At 34.4% G+C, this 18350-nt stretch overlaps 3 protein-coding genes and 1 long non-coding RNA gene across 5 annotated transcripts; 2 read left to right on the top strand and 2 right to left on the bottom strand.

The window, feature by feature from the left end:
• Nucleotides 1-1995: 1995 nt before the first annotated feature.
• On the bottom strand, nt 1996-5286 carry LOC148208832 (uncharacterized). The gene is made up of 2 exons (XR_015787405.1): nt 5147-5286; nt 1996-2934 (listed from the first exon to the last, which is right to left on the bottom strand). It is a non-coding gene; the product is annotated as an uncharacterized LOC148208832 (long non-coding RNA).
• ROPGEF12 (RHO guanyl-nucleotide exchange factor 12) lies at nt 2485-5816 on the top strand. The gene is made up of 7 exons (XM_022294482.2): nt 2485-2821; nt 3223-3339; nt 3416-3570; nt 3730-3804; nt 3921-4193; nt 4276-4596; nt 5162-5816. The coding sequence occupies exons 1-7, from the start codon at nt 2485-2487 to the stop codon at nt 5564-5566; spliced, it is 1683 nt and encodes a 560-aa protein (XP_022150174.1). The 3' UTR covers nt 5567-5816.
• Nucleotides 5817-6540: 724 nt separating this feature from the next.
• RPS17 (ribosomal protein S17) lies at nt 6541-7388 on the top strand. The gene has a single exon (XM_022294506.2). The coding sequence runs from the start codon at nt 6619-6621 to the stop codon at nt 7108-7110; it is 492 nt and encodes a 163-aa protein (XP_022150198.1). The 5' UTR covers nt 6541-6618; the 3' UTR covers nt 7111-7388.
• A 750-nt stretch (nt 7389-8138) lies between these two features.
• Nucleotides 8139-14331, bottom strand: LOC111022137 (homeobox-leucine zipper protein GLABRA 2). 2 transcript variants are annotated; one of them, XM_088117753.1, is made up of 11 exons: nt 14035-14331; nt 13725-13936; nt 13463-13580; nt 13173-13388; nt 12704-13078; nt 12488-12589; nt 10683-10916; nt 9751-9925; nt 9393-9664; nt 8810-8896; nt 8139-8733 (listed from the first exon to the last, which is right to left on the bottom strand). In XM_088117753.1, exons 1-11 carry the CDS (start codon nt 14113-14115, stop codon nt 8353-8355), a joined length of 2253 nt encoding a protein of 750 aa, XP_087973879.1. In that variant the 5' UTR covers nt 14116-14331; the 3' UTR covers nt 8139-8352. The 2 variants fall into 2 exon arrangements, with proteins under 2 accessions (XP_087973879.1, XP_022154996.1); XM_022299304.2 differs by having other exon boundaries at nt 10683-10892; nt 14035-14330.
• Between the last annotated feature and the right edge of the window lie 4019 nt (nt 14332-18350).

Below are 18350 nucleotides of genomic sequence, written 5' to 3'. Positions count from 1 at the left end.
ATTTAGAAATAGAAAAATGTAGATTCTTTTAACTCAAATAACTTTTTTACATTTTTAATTTCTCTAAGTTTCACATAAATGTCCATCTTCATCACCATCTTAACAATATTTTATTCGATAACATTTCCATCACTATTCTCCTTTGAAATCTTGGTTATTACTCATTTTTATCTCAACATTATTTAAAAATAAAAACACTTATATTAATTTAGTAATGCTAAAACTAAAAGTAACATATTTTCTTTAAAAAAAATGTTAATTTTCCTTCACAAAATTGATATTGTTCACGAATGAGAGAAATTATTAGTAAAAATAAATCAAAATATATAGAAAAAGATGAAAGTTGTAAAAGTATGGTAATAATTCTTTAGTGTAGATAAAAATTTTGCAAATAAATAATTTAATTTCTCAATCTAGCACAACTTACTTAGTCTAGGCTTTGTTGGTTGAGAGCTAAAGCCAAAGCCCTTTATTTCAACTTGGACTTTCAGTCAACACCATTCAATTCTATTCATTTAATACACTTAATTTAGCCTCATAAATCTGAATGAAAAATAGCTCCTTTAGAGTTCAGAATTTTTTTTTTTTAATTTTATTCACTTATATACAAAAAATAATAATGAAAAAATTGATTGGTTCATTTGGAGGAAAATTTATTTAAGAAAGGGGGAAGAAAGCCTATGTGATTATCATAATTTAAAAGAGCAATCTCTAGTATGACGTAAATTATTAAGCAAAATATTACTAATAAACTAAATTTAATTTCATACAATATAATTGATTAACTTATATGAAAAAAGAAATATAATATTGGATTCCACACCGTCATTATGTTATCAAACATCACATTTTTCATTATTGTGTATAATCTTAAAATGGTGGGACAGGAATAACAGATACAGACAGAGAAAAAAGCCTATAATACATAGCTGCCAAAATCAACCACCAAAAACACTAATAAACAAATAAATGAGTAAAATAAAACAATAATTAAAGTAGGTCTGAAAACCACGTCGTTTTTGTTTAATCTATTAGCTTATAATGGAACCAAATTGAGGTTAAAAAATACATTTGTCTCTGTACTTTCCCTAGAGTAACAATTTAGTCTTTCAACCTTAACTTATAACGATTTAATCTCTGTACTTTAAAATTTGTAACAATTTAGTCCCTATCGTAAAATTTTTTTATTAAAATTAAGTGTCAAATTTTATTATATAACAATTTAATCTTTCTAATTCATAAACATATTTGGTCCCTCTTTAGTTTATCAATCTATACATGCAAGAAACTTAATAAAAAAAAAAATTACGATAAGGACTAAATCGTTACCAACTTTAAATTACAAGAATTTTCAAAGACTAAACTGGTATCAATTTAAAAGTACAGAGACTAAATCGTTACAAATTAAAGTTTAAGGACTAAATTGTTACTTTAAAGTAACAGGGACTAACAATGTTTTTTAACCTAAAATGGATTCTATTTCATGTTATCAGTGTTTTTGAATGAGTGTTTGGTAATAAATTTTGAAAATTGAATTTCAATATAAAAATCATCTAATGTTTGTTTAATAATATATTTGTATGGTATAATTACCAACTAAATATTTAGTTCAATCTAAAATATTATTACTAATTTATTAACATACATGTTATAAATTTGGTGTAATTATCATATAATTTTTAATATGTTATGTTTCACATATTTTAATTATAAAAATGAAATGAATTTATAACATAAAATATTGTATTCATCAAAGTAATGTAATTCTGTATTTTAAAATTTCAAATTAAAAATATGAAAATACGGAAAAATGTTGTTTTCGACAACAGTTTTTGAAAATAATTCTGCAAAACATATATCTGTATGAATCCAAAGGGTGATTTTTTTTTAAAGTTTAAAGATGATAGCATAGACATTTTAAAAAAATAAACTTATTCAAAAGTTGAGGGAGTAAAATAAATTAAAATTAACTAATGATCAACAAATACAAATAAGGAAAAAGGCAAGAAAATGGAGTAAAAAATTGAAAAAATATTCACCAGTCGTCTTCAAGTGGTCCATTTTAGAGGGGAGAGATGATGGGTATGAATGAAGGAAGCATGGACGTCTTTCCATTTTTTTAGAAAAGTTTGACTCAGAAAATTGAAAATTTTCACCTAAACCATCCAATTCTGAGAGCTTTCTCGCGAAGACAAAAAACAAAGCAAAAAACTCTTAAGCTGAACACATACATTTCTTTCTTTCTTCCTCTAACCACATTCTCTTAAGATGCATCAACCAACTTCTCAAGAAAAAGAAGAGCAAACCAAGAAAACAAAACTTTCCAGGAGGTAAAGAGAAGCAAAAACCAAAAACAAATACCTCATCTCTTCCTCCTTTCTTCTTAATTCTCTTTCATTTTCTCTCTATGCTCACTGAAACCCCCAAGTTGCCGTTTTGTGGCCCCTTGTGTGCTCGATCAAACGTTTCGTCAAGAAACTGAAGATGGTTCGTGCGATGGAGCAGGAGCACGAAGGTTTCAGGGCCAGATTCCTTCATCATTTCAGAGGGAATCATGAGAATACGGGCAGACATGCCAAGAGCTTGAGCGTGGAGAGCGCCAGTATTTTGGTGGACTCTGTAGTCGACGATGATTTTGCGTCGAGAAGTCAGGGATCAACGCCGGTGCACAACAGCTCCGCTGAGAAACAGCATGTTGTTGAGTCCCCACCGCCTCCGCCGCCCCCACAGATTCAACCTGAGAAGGCTCCAAAGCCGAAGGCAAGCAGGAAGGGAGACGAAGTTGCCACTAACAAGGAAGCAAACAATACGATGACCGCAGGTTTGTCAACTTCTTCTTCATTATTTTTGTGGTTTAAACCCGAGTTTGGTACTTAGAACTTTCAGATTGGCTCTATTTTGATTCTTGGACATTCAAAAGGCCTGTTTTAGTCCCTAAGATTTCAAAAATTTATCATTAGCAAAAACCCACATTATTCATTTGTTACGATAACAATAAACGTAAGGACTAAAACAGTTTCTTTGTTAAACTTCAGGGACTAAAATAAACCTTTTACAAATTTATGGACTAAAATGGAATAAATCTAAAAGTTGTACCGTAATAATCTTGAAAGTGCAAGTACCAAAATAGAACTTAAACCTCCTCCCTTCATTTTTTTCTTCTGGATGGAAACTTCTGTTAGATTCTGCAAATAACCCTATTCCAATTGGGTTATAATTCAGAAATGGTACAAATAAAAGAGAGGTTTGCAAAGTTGCTACTGGGGGAAGACATGTCTGGGGGAGGGAAGGGTGTTTCCTCAGCCTTGGCATTGTCTAATGCAATCACAAACCTTGCTGGTATGTGCCTAGAATTTTCTTACATGGTACTAGAGAAATTTGTCTGTTAGCATCTAGAATTCTGTCGACTTTGCAGCTTCTGTCTTTGGAGAACAATGGCGTCTCGAGCCAATGTCAGCAGGAAGAAAAGCGAGATGGAGAAAGGAAATCGACTTGCTCTTATCTGTTACAGATTACATTGTGGAGTTTGTTCCATCACAGCAGAAATCCAAGGATGGAACGAATATGGAGGTAACCATTAAATTTCAACCTCGTTGTTCGAATCTCACAAGCTTAACGTTTAGATTAGGGTAAATTTAATCATTTTAGTTCATTCTTTTAGCACCCCGTCCTGAACGGGCTGCCCCTCTTGTTCTATCTTACAAATAATGAAGCTCATTGCTGTTATAGATAATGGTGACCCGGCAACGAAATGATTTGCACTTGAATATCCCGGCTCTGAAGAAGCTTGATGCCATGTTAATTGTAAGAAATACGGCTTAAATTTTCTGTGTTTTTTGTTATTGTTATTGTTGTTTTGTTTTTTCCACTTCAGTCAAATAAAGGCTTTGTGATGTTGGATTTGTCATGACAAAACACAGGGGTGTCTAGATAACTTCAAAGACCAAAACGAGTTCACTTATATATCAAGAGATGCCGATGAATCGGAGAAAGGAAATAACAAGAGGAAAGATGATAAATGGTGGCTACCTACACCCAAAGTTCCTCCAAATGGTTTATCAGAAGCGTCTAGAAAGTTTATGCAGCACCAGAAGGATTGTGTCAACCAGGTCCTAAAAGCAGCCCAGGCTATAAATGCTCAAATCATATCAGAAATGGAGATCCCTGAGAACTACATTGAATCTCTACCTAAAGTAAGTGAAACCGAGGATGTTTCAGTAAGGACTTTCAAAACGAATCATAAACTGAAATTTAGTTTTGTTCATGGTTTTACAGAATGGAAGGGCAAGCCTAGGGGATTCCATCTACAGAAATATAACAGTTGAGTTCTTTGATCCTGATCAGTTTCTCTCCAGCATGGACCTATCATCAGAGCATAAAATACTAGATCTCAAGAACAGAATTGAAGCTTCCATCGTGATTTGGAGGAGGAAGATGAACCAGAAAGATGGAAAATCTAGTTGGGGTTCAGCAGTGAGCTTGGAAAAGAGAGAACTTTTTGAAGAGAGAGCAGAGACCATCTTGCTCATCCTTAAGCACCGCTTCCCTGGGATCCCACAATCTTCACTAGACATCAGCAAAATTCAGTACAATGGGGTAAAAGAATCTCCTCCTATATAATCTCATCTGAAATGGTCAATATATAAAAATGAAGTTTAAAGGTAAACAAAGTGAATAGAAGAAATATATAAAAATAAAGGCCAAGCCCTAGCAGTCATTATGGCCAATTAAAAAACTAAAGCACTTATAGAGGGAATAGGTTAAAACTATAATGTCCACCGACTAAGATTTAATATCTTAACAAATTTATTTTTTAAGTTGGACCAGACGCTCACGAATATCAGAAAAAGAAAAGAAAACTTAGAATTCTATAACTTATTTCTTTTTACAATCAAAACACACATTATACAAACCAAAAAGCATCTAACTCTAAGTTTCACAGAGCCAGCTTACCAACACTGTGCCTAACATCTCATAATTGATTTCATATATGTTTTTATCCAACACAATCAATATTGTGTCCATTTATTTGCCAGTATAAGACAACAATGTGCAGCAAACATCACAGTATACAGAACAAAATTATTCTAAATCCCTAGTTCCATCAGTGATGCATTTTAAAGATTAATCAGGAGTGAGGAGTTACTGTTTGGTAGTGCAGGATGTGGGGCACGCCATCTTGGAGAGTTACTCCAGAATACTGGAAAGTTTGGCGTTCACAGTGATGTCCCGCATTGAAGACGTACTCCACGCCGATTACCTAACTCAGAATCCGCCACAGAGCACACCAAAGAAGAAGCCAGGGAACGAAACTCCAAAGTCGCCGCAGCCAATAGAAGAGGGAAACCCGGCCACAGAGGCGGCGGGTTCGATGACACTGCTGGATTTCATGGGTTGGGGTCAGGATCAGAATGAGGCGGAGGCGAAGAAGGATTCGTTCGGGAATTCAGATGAGCTATCCGCCGATGCAGACGCGAAGCAGAAGCTTGGGAATATAGTGACGAACAATACGGGTTCGTACGTGGAAAACCTGGGCGCGGTGAGAAGCCCGACGTCGCGCCATTGAAGAAGATGAAGATAGAGAGAAATAGAGGGAGAGAGTCGCAGAAGAGAGGGAGTGAATTTTTCTCCCCCTTTTGGGATTTTACTATTTTCCATATTTCCTGTGTAAAATGTAAATAGGAAGAATGAAAAAAACTCAAAATTTTGGGTTTTGTAATCACAACTCACAAACTCTTGTGTGTTGCGTTCTGTAAACTGTAAACTGTAAACCAAATTGGCTTTGTATAATTTGTATGTAATCCTTTTTAGAATCATGGATATCATATTTTTCCGACGCTGTGAAATGAAAATCCTCTATAATTATTGAACTCTAGTAATAATAATTAAGCTTCCTTTTCTTTTCCTAAAAGTAGCAATATCTTAATTAGTTAATTCCCATCGTAAAAAAAAAAAAAAAAAAGTTATGCCATCTTTGGATTGAAATGAAGTGTCTTAACGCACTCTAGAGTGCTGGTGTGATGTCAACTTGGGAGTTATGCTTTATTGTCAAAAAAAAAAAAAAAAAAGTTGGGTAAAGCATACTACCTCTTTGAACGAGCATGGGACTTGATCAAGTAGAATTGGGTTGTGCAATTGGAAGCTCAAATCCAAAAAAAAATTTTTAAAAATAAAATCAATGAAGTCACTCCGAACTGAATGTCTTAGAAATGTCAATCTCTCCCCTATGACATAAAAAAAAATCAGGTCGAGTGTTTCAAGCTGCCCACTTCAATAGAACATCATGTAGACCTAAGTGGTTACATTGGATCCTTGGAAATCATCACAAGTATCACCGCCGCCCTATATTTGAACGCGTCCAAATGAAGCCTAAAAGAAGGTGATTTGTGAAGACAAATGATTCCTTTTCAATAGAAAGGATTTAGGTGCAAGGCCTTCTACGTCGAGAAATTAAAAAAAAAAAAAAAAAAAAAAAAAGGGTTAATGATCCTAAATGGGTTACCATGTGCTTACCCCACACAGGATTCCCCCTCCACTCCCTCCTCACTCAGTGAAAAGGGAGCGAAAAACCCAATCCTTATCTTTGTCCTGAAATCGGATAGCCCTAAATCCGCAGAAATGTCCGTCATTCCCTCGTCGCTTCTGCCAATTCCTCCATTGAAGAGCCTCAAGAAGCTCTCTATTTCCACCCCTTTCCTCCATGGCTCCACCCCTCTCTCGCTCCTCTCTAAGCCACCCTCTTCTCCGTCTCCATCTCCCGCTCAAACCCCTAATTTCCTCCCCTCCATTAGGGCCATGAAGTCCCTCCAGGGCCGCGTCGTCTGCGCCACCAGCGACAAGACCGTCGCCGTCGAGGTCGTCCGATTGGCGCCTCATCCAAAGTACAAGCGCCGCATCAGAATCAAGAAGAAGTACCAGGCGCACGATCCGGATAACCAGTTCAAGGTCGGAGACGTCGTCGAGCTTGAGAAATGTCGCCCCATTAGCAAGACCAAGACGTTTCTGGCCATTCCGGTTCCGCCGAGAAATTCCAAGCCCAAAGCAGGGGAAGCCGCGCCTGGGGAGCTCGGGATTCCATTGGAGTCTCAGCAGCAACAGCTTTCATCGTAATCGTAACCGAAATCGGGTGCGTTTGTTGATCTGCTCTTGGTGATTCGAGATAATTGTTCCATCTCTTTTCTCTAGTGATTATTTGGATGTAATTCGATGAGATTTTAGAATCCGTCTTAAAGTTTTCTCATCTTTGCAATCTGATGCCTCTGGATTCGGAAGAAATGAGTGTTGATGCGGTTCAAATTCTCTAATTTCTGTGTTTAGTACAGAAAGAGAAAGAGAGAGAACCAGAGCCTTATCATCTTAAGTAATTATCTTTAGATCGTGTTCTCCGATGTAGTTCGTATCGATATGCCCACTACTTTATGTAGCTATCTGATATATCACCATATATGTTCAAAATTTATAAATTGATTGATTTTCAATACCCAAAAAAAAAAGCTTGTTACTAATTAAAAATGGGTGTGAAACACAATTAACAGTGAATCCTTAAAAATGTTTATGAAAAAAAAAGATATTTCATAAAAAACACTTAAAATTTTGAAAATTCTCGATGAATTGCATTTGATTGATTAAGTAGACTGTTTCTTCAATTAAATGATAAGTGGTCATAGGGTTGGTAGTTGAACGGGGACCGTGCACAAGGGGAGTAGACATTTCGACATTTCGACAATCAAGTCAATTTTCGGAACGCTATTGTCATCTGATAAGCAATTAGGGATTTGGGCAGTTGGGGTAGTTACACCTAATTACTGGTTGTTTGAGCATATGATCAAAGGACTTCCGACCACAGGTTCCTTTGGGGTCGCCCCTTCCCGGTCGTTTCTTTCCAACCTTCCAAATTGGGAAAGAAACGACCATCCGACATAGATCAATGGATGTAGTTTTTACACTTAATTGCTTAATTGCTGGTCGTTTGAGCATATGATCAATGGATCTAGTTCTTTTCTCCATGTAAAATCACTCTGATCATCCGACATAGACTTTCACTTATCTCTCTAAAATATCTAAAAGATGGCTAATAATTTTTATGAGGTCATCGCGTTATGATTTGTAAATTACTATCAGATGATATGAGACAAAAATTAATAAAACGTATTTCAAATTTGCATTTATAGATACAAAAAATATACTTTTAGTCTTTGTTCAATCGTCTTTCCTCCGCCACCCGTCTAATGTCTATATATTATTATTATTACATGTCGAGGCTAAAGAGCTATCCTCTAAATCACTACAAGGTTAGAAAGAAAAAAAGAAAAAGAGTTTAATTGAATTTTTATGAATAAGAAATGTTGATAATCAATCATCCTCACCTTGAAGGCTTGCTTTAATATTTTTTAAGGTATGTGATATAACATTGTTAACATACTCAACAGATTGTGCCGTCATTTCGGCGGTTTGAGAAGCGCTGGCTAGGATTTGGGATGCCATTGTGAGTAATGATCCTCCTTCTGCCCCCTTTTCCTCTTTGCTTGAACTGATAACCATTGGCCTCGACTGATGCCCGTCCGGAAGGATCGAGAAGCCTGTCGGTAAAGTCGTGATGTTGCCCGGGTCACACCCCGCCATCACCGACTTCATGCTCGTAATGTCGACCTGAGCATACACCACCATCGACTCATATTCGTTTGTTAGACTATCTTGAAGAACCCACACGTTGGTTTCATCTGATTTTATTGCCTGCAAGACCAATGTTTACAGCACAGTTGAGTTACTGTCTCTACATTATGTTGTCGAGAAAAGAAAAGAAACTAACTTGGATTGTGACGGCATTGCCACGGTTCTGTCCTTTGGCAAAGTTCGTGATTGTTTCGGCTGAACCGCCACCCGACATAACATCCCACTGAAAGTATCACAATTCAAATTTCGGTGTTTGTTAGTTTCTAAACTTTCAGAGTTTGTGTTTATTTAGTCTTCTGCATTTACAAAGTTTCTAATATATTGTCCATAAACTCAAAATTGTGTTTATATGGCATCTAAACTTTAAAAAAATTCTAATGGATTTTAAACTTACAATTTTGTGTCTAATAGGATCTTTATATCTGTGTAACACTTACACCACCAAATGGTCGAAAACCTACCCAAAACTAACCTACCATGTAATAATACAGCCTACATGTCACATAAGCCGTAAGCTGACTAAGTTAACGATTGAGATCTATGGAACACAAAATTGAAAGTTCAAATACTTACAGGAACATTTTAAAATATAGCAACTAGGGATGTTTCCCGTGAAAGTTTAAAGAGCTACTAGAAACTTTTTAAGGTACAAAATTAAATAGACACATCTCGCTTATCATGAATCTTTTTGTGCAAGAACGAAGAGAAGATCGGCGTACCTCGAGTCGGCGAGCTTCGTCAATCAAGAATTCAAACAAAACTTTTGGAGAGACAGGAAGCCAGACAGAAGCAACTGCACACAAGATCAAACCCAGAGGTTCTCGTGGATCGTTCAAGTTTTTCCTGGAAGCAACTCGTATGTTCTCCCCTGTTTTGGTGGGGACCTTGGGCCATGAATGGCTGATGGATGCACCAAAGGCTTGATAAAAACTAGACGTCATTCTTTGAGCCAGCCGAAGAACACTTTTCCTCCCACCAAGAGTGGTGATTCCTACAAGTATTCATTTTCAGAGACTGAGTTCTGATGAACTTTGAAGGAACATTGAAGTTAAGTTATCAATGGCAGAGGTGTTTTACCAGTAGAATCCTTCATGGGAACGTTGGTGGCCATGAAGAACACCTGCCATTCACAATGGGTTTGCAGTGACGCCATCCAATGCTTTGCCCCGAATATCAAACCGCTGTTGATAATGGTTCGATATATTGTGCGGAGTCCCATTTTCTGGCATTCCCAGTGCTCCACCCATGTTATCTGAACCAATCAAGTTATAAGCAAAGCTACTGTCAGTGACAAAATTTTACCTTCTAATTTTTGATGGACCCCAAATCACTCCATACTAGAAACATAAGCGTGTGAAACAACGGGGAGCCATATAAGCAGCAAGTAAGGGGGGTTCGTGTGGTCCTAGGAATATTGTTAGTCAGAAAGAATGAGGTGTAAGGAGTGTAACGTAAGGAGAGGAAAGGTTAAAATAGAAGTTTGTTGAGGAGGGGAGTATCATTTTTTACACCGTGAAATCTATAATTTTAATTTGATTCCTATAGTTTTAAAAGTTTTAATTTAGTTTTACGTTTCAGCCTTAGCTTCAAATTTTGTCCCTATGTTTTAAAAATTTCAATTTAGTCTCTATGGTTTGGTTAAATCTCACATAACGTCCTAAATTGTATTTTTTACTCATTCCTAAATCTTAAACCCTGCTGCACTCAACTAATACGATTATCCAAATACCAACATTAACACAGCTCGATGGTAATTAGCACCTACTCCTTTTTTTGAGTTTGAAGTTCAAATCTCATATCTCAATTTGGTATACTAAAAAAAATAATTATCCAAATTATCAATATGATAATACTATGGACAATGTGAAGTTGGACTAAACTATTGAAATTAAATTAAAATTTTTGAAACGATAGAAACTAAATTGGAACCTGTAGAAACTAAATTGGAACTTGTAAAATCATAAGAATCAAATTCAAAGTTTTCGTCAAGCAAGATGAGAGTTGTGTACCTTACAATGGCCATCGGAGGTGTCCTGAATGATGCAACCAGAGGGGCGTTTCCTAGAGACGGAGGAGGATGAGTCGATGCCGTCTCCAACTTTATCCACAGAGACATCTGCCACCACCCACTTGTCTGGGCTAACTTGCGTGCAGCTTCGGATGAAATACACTTCTCTTGAGGGAAGGGCGGGAGTCAGCATTTGGAGCTCTGCAAACATCTGCACCCCTGCCACAACAATCACCTTCTACCACCAAACAAATACGCTAAAAAATATGTGCTTTAATCTCTAATGTTCAGACATTTTTCTAATTGTTCAAATATATTTTTGTTCGTGCACATTAGAGGTAATCAACGATGATATGAGTGGTTCACACAAATTTTGAGGATAGATTAGAAACCTTCCTCTCTTAATCTAAATTTTTTTACCTACTCACTGGGTATGATATCACATAAGTTTTATCAATAAATTGATTAATGAAAATAACATAATTGAAAATTTTATTTTCGAAAATAAAATATTAAATAATTTCAAAACTTATGATATTTTATATATAATACATTAGCCAGCCAACACGAACTTAGCTTAATAGTTAAAATCATCTTATAAAGGTTTAATTCACCATCTTTATATTTATTGTACTAAAATCAAAAGAAAAAAAATATATATATATAGGAAAAACAACGCAAATATATATATATATATATATATACATACATACATACATACATATACATACATATATATATAATCTTGAGGGAAAACGATGCAAAAATATATCACTTAAAAGTAATTATTGGAACAAAATTTACCTCAAAGAGAGGGATATATTTTCTATGTTTTTATCCATTTAAAAAATAGCTATGGTTCATAGAACTACTAATATAGATATTATTATTTTTTAATTTAACAATATGTGGGGTTGAATTTCGAACCATATTTTGGTCGAAAATATAAACTAATCAATTAAGTCAGGTTAAGTTTCAAGATAATTTTTTATACATATATTTTTTAGGTGAAAGTTACTTTGACAAAAAATCTCAAAAGTTGAACTAAAAATAAAAAAAACTCTATAAATTGACAATTTTTTTTTCGAAAGAATCTATAAATGGACAATTAACACATGTTGACGGCATTGGTAAACAATAACCTCGTGATATATATAATATTAAAGAAAATAACAATAACTACCCTTTTATTATTTTAAGATAAATTGGTCTGTCCATCAAAAACAATAAATATATTAAAAAAAACAAATATACTTTTAGCCACATTTGACTAACTTTTAAAAAATATTTGAATGTCGAACTCTTTACAACAAAAACAAGGCCAGTGTCAGAAAACCAGTTTGCTGAAGATTAAAAAAATAATAATAATTAAATTAAATTACATAAATAAATTGAATTTTGAACATATTAAATAAATAATTGCTAAAATATAGCACTGGGTCCTATACTAGTAAAGTTGTGTCCAAATATTTTAATTACATTACCTACCTTTAATCATTTTCGCCCATTTCTTATTTAATAAGTCAACTTCTAAATTTTTTTTCCTTTCTATTTAATATTTTTAAAAGTCTAAAAATCTAGCGAATACAAAAATTAAAAGTTTCAAAAAACACTCTATAAAATTCAGAGACTGGTTAGAATTCGAAATATTGAGATAAAAACTTGTAATTTGATAGTAAATAATTTATGAGGGTATTATTAAATAAACATATGTTCCTAGGACGTACTCAGAAAAATAATAATAAATATATATATATATGCTCCAGGGATATTTAAAATAAAAACAAACAAAAGGAATTAACTCACCAGTTGAACTGCGCCATTTCTGGCGGCTCCGTCGCCATTGGAGACGACCTCCATGGTCGTGGCCTTCGAGATTATGGATGGAAACATTTCCTTCCATTGAACCTTCGCCGGAAAAAAAAGGGGGGGAAGAAGAAGAACACGTGAATTTGATTGGGGGCGCAATAATTGGAAATTTCAATCGCAATTCGCGACCTGATAAATTAGGGCTTCGTTTACCACATCCATGAAGCTCTGAACCAATCGGTGAAGATCGACGAAGACGACGCCCGATTCCCTCGACGCTTCGATTTCTCTCTTCGGCCGCTCGTTGTCGGCGGCGAACTCTTTCATGTACACGTCGTAATTTAGTAGCTCGCGTCCGGTTTCAACGCTTCGTACCCAAAGGGGCTCACCGGAATCCGCCATTTTCACGAGCTCATCCGTCGCTCGCTTCGCTATCTCCATAACCCTAGCCTTCTCCAGCCCGAAAATGGTTTTCGATTGCTCCAAACTTCTCCTCCTCTCCAATATCCCCTCCTCGTTCTCCGTCGACCGTGACGTACATGTCCCCGGCGGGGCGTACTTCGCAAGAGCTACTCGCAATGTCTCCACCTGTAAATCAATGGCGGTTCGTTCAATTTGAAGAACTTGGAAGAGAGAGAGAGAGAGAAATAGAAATCGAAATCGAAACCGATAACTATAGAACCTCGGCTTTGAGTCGAGTGATCTCTGTTCTTAGCTGTTGTTGCTCGGAAATAGTAGTGAAAATCGTTTCCCTCGAAACGGCAGAGGAATTAGCCGAAGAAGAACCACATTTAGGGCAAGAACCTTTGCTGATAATCTCCCTCATCGCCTGGTTTTCGTCTCGCATTTTCTCCATTTCTCCTTTCAACAACGCGTTCTCATGGCGCTCGTGAATAGCCTGCAAGAAAACAGAGACCGAAGATTAAATAAAGGAAGGAAGATAATGATGTGAAAATTTGGGGGAAAACAAACCTTGATCTGAGTTCTTCGATTCTGGAACCAGAACTTGATTTGCTTAGAAGAAAGGCCAAGTTTCTCGCTCAGTTGCAGCCTCTGCTTCTCATCTGGATGTGGCGATTCTTTAAACAACCTGCACCAGAAAATCCCTTTTCAAAAACTACCATTATTCTTCCTCTTCTTCTCCTTCGTTCTTCTTTCTTTTGTAAATTCAAGTACAAACTGTTCAATCAGGCGAGTCACATTCGATTAACAGTATAAACAAGAATCAACATACATCTCCATTTCTCTAATTTGTTCAGAAGTGTGTCGATTCTTTCGCTTTTTTCTATTCCCCTGTTTGTCTTCATCTTCATCGTCCTGGTCGGCTCCCAAATCCTCCGCCGACCTGGATCCCGCCGGCTCGGAGTTGTCGCTGCAGCTGTCGTCTCTCCTCGCCGGCGCGTCCACCTCCAGGTCCTCCGCCGCCGCATTGCCGAAAACGCCGGCCTGAAAAACAAACCACAGGAAAAAGCAAGCCCTCAGAAATCAGAAGTGCATTTCTCCAGAAAGTTCTGAGAACTGTAAAGTTATGGTGGGGGAAGTACGAGGGTGAGAGAGAGGGCCGGGGAGGAGGGAGCGTTGTTGAGACGGCGCGGCGGGTGGTTGCCGGACATGACTACGGCCATGAATGGCGGCCGATTAAAATGGATTCTCGATTTGCCGCAACCAAAACCAGTAGGGTTTTTTTCTTTTTTTCCCTTTTAAATTTATTTTGATGTTGTTGAATTGAATTTCTTCAAATAGCAAAAAGATTCAGCAGTTGGAAAAGGCTGCCGTGAGAAATGGAGGAAGAAGGAAACAGAGAAGACTCAGGACTGGTCTTTAGTGATATAAAAACAAATGGAGCCATTCAATTAAAGCCTAAAGGTGGTCCTTTTTCTTTGAAAAATATATTAAATATTAAATTTATGTTAAATTATAAATGTATCTAATAGACTAAATTTCAAATTTGGGCATCTTCAACTATATCTCCCATCAAATCATGTGTTCGAATTTGTCGGTGCTGGTTTAATAAATCTCTGTATATGAGATTTTACAAATTTTAATTTCTTATTTTAATTCTGTGTCTAATAAATTCCTGAATACATTGAATATGTATATTTTTCAAAATTAATAGATTTGGAAGGGAGGACCACTTCTATAATGGTCCACATTTTTTTTTTCAAATAATTGATTTATCAAACACAAAATTGAATTTTTGTTGTCTAAGAAATCTCAAACTTTCAATCTTTTACCTAATAAGTTGGTGAATTAAAAAAAATATCAATTAAATCAATAATTTATTTTACAAAATTGAAGAACTTTCTAAGACGTCTAATCGAAAAAAGAAAAAGAACAAAAAAACTTCTAACACGTAAAATTGAAAGTTTAGAAACATTTTTTATACTTTTCAAATTCAAAATCTATTATCTCTTTTTAAAAAATTCAGATACTTATTAAATACAAATTTAAAAAATCAAGATTAAATTGGTAGTTGGTTTATCACAGAGAACTTAACACTAAATTTATATTAAATGAAACGAATCATGCACGTGTCCCGTAAGGAGGGGAAAAAAGGTCTTTCTCTATTATTTGAGAGTCATCACGTGCGAATGCAATTGCAACTAAATATATATATAAGTTTTCAAAGTATTTAATAAGATTGTTAATGGTTTAAATCTAATACAATTTTTTATGTATGCAATGTAGGAGATAACAGATAAGGTCTTTTTTTTTATTTAAATAATGAGTAGAATAATTAACAGAAGATAAAACAAAGTATAATTAACATATTACAGCTACTATTTCAAAATAGAAATAAAAAATAAAAAAATAAACACACACACGGTACAGCTACTTTTAATTTTCTATTTTTAACAATAATGTCGTCATTTATCACATAAAGGTATAAATGCACAAAAGAATCCAAAATAATAACTATTGCTCATGCCTTTCTCCAGAAGGTAAAAATAAAAAATATAAAAAAATGCTTATGCAAATGTTCTTTACGATTATTAAAAATTTATTACTTAAAATATCAATCCCACCCCCCTTTATTAGGGAAATATATCTTTACTAATTGAGTTATGTTTGCTAATTAAGGTACTTACCTACCATTAGAATGAAATTATTTATAATAAAAATCGGAATTGAAAATATAAATTTATTTTTCATAACACTTAATTTAGAGGAAGAATTATGCTGCTCAAAAGAGAAATGTTTTAAATTCCCTCTCATAATAATTAGTAGAAATTTCAACTTTTTATTTTTCTTATATAAGTAGTCTAATTCTCCTATTAAATTACCCAAAATTATTAACAATTCACCTCAGTATAAATTCACCATCAATAGATTTTAACATTCACATAAATGATTAAACCAACAATATAACAAGTCTATTCAAATTGAGAAATCAGCAAAAAAAAAAAGAAAAAAGTGAGTAAGAAGGTCGGTTTTGTATTGAAAAATACTTTATTTTTATCGGTGAGAACTAGATATCGTCCTCATCACCACTGGAAAATTGACAAATCATTATTTTAAAAAAATGTTATTTTTACATTTTTTTCTTAATTATCAAATATTTAATAATAATAAAGATAAAATTGATCATGGCCCCGAAAAAGACAAGTATTTTTGCTTGGAATTAGGTGAGTGGAATTGTTGCAATAAAGAAACGTGGGGAAATAGACGAAAGGAACCTTTGCAAAAAAAAAAAAAAAAAAAAAAAAAACAAATATCGCAATAATTGTAGAATTTTATGTGGGCTAAAATTACTGCCATTTAGCAGCATATGTCCTAAAATGCGAGATTCATGAGTTCACAGTACGAGGCTTTTTCCACACCACCGAGTTTTGCTATGGACCGCCCCTCTTGCCTTTAGGACCACACCTCACCGATTTATTTCGGAAAATTGACAAAATAAACGTCCAGGTGCCTCTTATGTTTTCTAATCGCCCTCTCCAAAACACATGTTTTCTAGTCACTGCAGACATCACATACTTTGTCAAATGACATTTCATGCTCCTCCTTACTTTTTCTTCTCTTCTAGACTCCATCTCTCTTCTATATAGACATCACATAATTTGCATATGAAATAAGATAAAAATTTCCTAATTATTTTTCCCAACTCTTTCACCCTCTCTTCTAAAATCAAATTTTCAAGATTTCAAAAACTTTCCTTCTATATCTCTTGCACGTCCCTCCTGTCCGGACTATCTTCTTCTCCATGAAACCAAATGCGTCGAGAAGGGAGGGGAGAAGAGAGAGAGGAGAGAAGGACAGAGCGAGATCGAGAAAGACGAGAGCGAAATCGAGAGAGCGAGATCTAGAGAGCGGTGAAGAAGTGGTGATAATAACGAAAAAATGGGATGGTTAGGAAAAAAAGGGATTGTTTTCTTTTGCGAGATCGAGAGAGCGAGATCTAGAGAGCGCTGAAGAAGTAGTGATAATAACGAAAAAAATGGGATGGTTAGGAAAAAAAGGGATTGTTTTCTTTTTCTTTTTTTTTTCTTTACTCCACCAAATTGAGTTAAATTAAATTTTAAATTTATGATTAAAGGAGCAGATTTATATTATCAGGAACAGATTAAGGAAAAAAGAGGATTTTTTTTTTATATACTTCCACCTAATTAGATAAAATTTTAAATTTACTATTAAAGGAGGACTACCTAATTAAATTATAAATTTGAATTCTAATCCTAATCAAAATTAGGGGAGGTATTAAAGGAGAGATTTATGTTAATTTTTCAAATGATTCGTTTAAATAATTAAATAGGAAAAAAAACAATTAAGAAAACATATCTAAATTAAATTTCAAATTTGAATATACTAAAATTAATGCCATTTTATAATTTTAAATTTTAGTTAAAAAAATCTTCAATGCTTAGTATTTTAAATTTGAGATTTCGTCTCTCCATTCCAATTTTTAAAATCGTTTCTCGCTCAATCTCGCTCTCGCTCACTCGTCTCTCGTTTTCTCTCTCTCGCTCAATTCTCTCTCTCTCAACTTTCTCTTATTCAACTCTCTCTCTATCTCCTTCCCCATCCCATCGTAACTTTCTTCCTCTCCTCAGCCTCTTTCTTTGACGAACGACCTCCCTCGTCGGCTTTAAACTTTTGGCAGTAGAGTAAGGAGGGGCATGGGAGGTCATTTGACAAACTAGGTGATCTACTAGAAAACTTGTGTTTTGAGAAGAGCGATTAAAAAACTTAAACGGCCTCACAGCAAGCTTATTTTGTCAATTTTCCCAATTTATTATTTCATATTCAATTTATTTATTTATTATTATTTTTTTTTTCATATTCGTCACTGTCTTGAAAAGTTTACCGCACTTGATGGGATTCCAAATTCATATGAGACGGGCATCTAAATTCTCATGTATGTTTGGTAGAAACGTAAGATACATTGATATTTCAAAATGTCAGGATATCTTATGATGCTCATACGGGAGGCATTCGAATTGTTTTAGATGCTCTTTTGAAACATGGGTTTTCATGATTCTCGTGTTAATGACATCTTATGTTGACATTTTGTTCCTTCATTATTTTTTTTTATATATTTTCTTTTATCAAATTTCTTTCTTTTTATTTGTAATTTTATAATTTAAATAAATTAATGTACACACTCTCTATTAAACAATTTTATATCATATACAAATAATTATATGTATTATTTATATATTACATATACCTATAACATAAAGTTCAATTAAATTATATAATATTTTCATCTACTTTTATACCTGGAAGGAATTATTATTAATAATATCTATTATCTTAAATACATAATTTTAAAGTAATATATATTTTTTATGATAAGCTTACATTTGATATTTTTCTTCTTAAAAGAATATAATTTGATAATATAATAAATATGTTTCAC

The sequence above is a fragment of the Momordica charantia genome (genome assembly GCF_013281855.1).
Source record: "Momordica charantia cultivar OHB3-1 chromosome 9 unlocalized genomic scaffold, Mcharantia_2.0 BLBB01000009.1, whole genome shotgun sequence".
NCBI classification, from domain to species: Eukaryota; Viridiplantae; Streptophyta; class Magnoliopsida; order Cucurbitales; family Cucurbitaceae; genus Momordica; species Momordica charantia.
Note: the sequence above shows the minus strand (reverse complement) of the source record. Positions and strands in the feature narration are given on the sequence as shown.

What these genes read in the sequence shown, in the direction of transcription:
- ROPGEF12 (XM_022294482.2), top strand. Translation starts at nt 2,485, where the DNA reads ATGGTTCGTGCGATGGAGCAGGAGCACGAAGGTTTCAGGGCCAGATTC. An exon ending in TGCAATCACAAACCTTGCTG is followed by an intron (nt 3,340 to 3,415) that starts GTATGTGCCTAG and finishes TCGACTTTGCAG; the next exon opens with CTTCTGTCTTTGGAGAACAA. An exon ending in GCAAAATTCAGTACAATGGG is followed by an intron (nt 4,597 to 5,161) that starts GTAAAAGAATCT and finishes TTGGTAGTGCAG; the next exon opens with GATGTGGGGCACGCCATCTT.
- LOC111022137 (XM_088117753.1), bottom strand. Translation starts at nt 14,115, where the DNA reads ATGGCCGTAGTCATGTCCGGCAACCACCCGCCGCGCCGTCTCAACAAC. An exon ending in GAAATGGCGCAGTTCAACTG is followed by an intron (nt 10,917 to 12,487) that starts GTGAGTTAATTC and finishes TGGTGGTAGAAG; the next exon opens with GTGATTGTTGTGGCAGGGGT. An exon ending in TCCCATGAAGGATTCTACTG is followed by an intron (nt 9,665 to 9,750) that starts GTAAAACACCTC and finishes GAATACTTGTAG; the next exon opens with GAATCACCACTCTTGGTGGG.
- RPS17 (XM_022294506.2), top strand. Translation starts at nt 6,619, where the DNA reads ATGTCCGTCATTCCCTCGTCGCTTCTGCCAATTCCTCCATTGAAGAGC.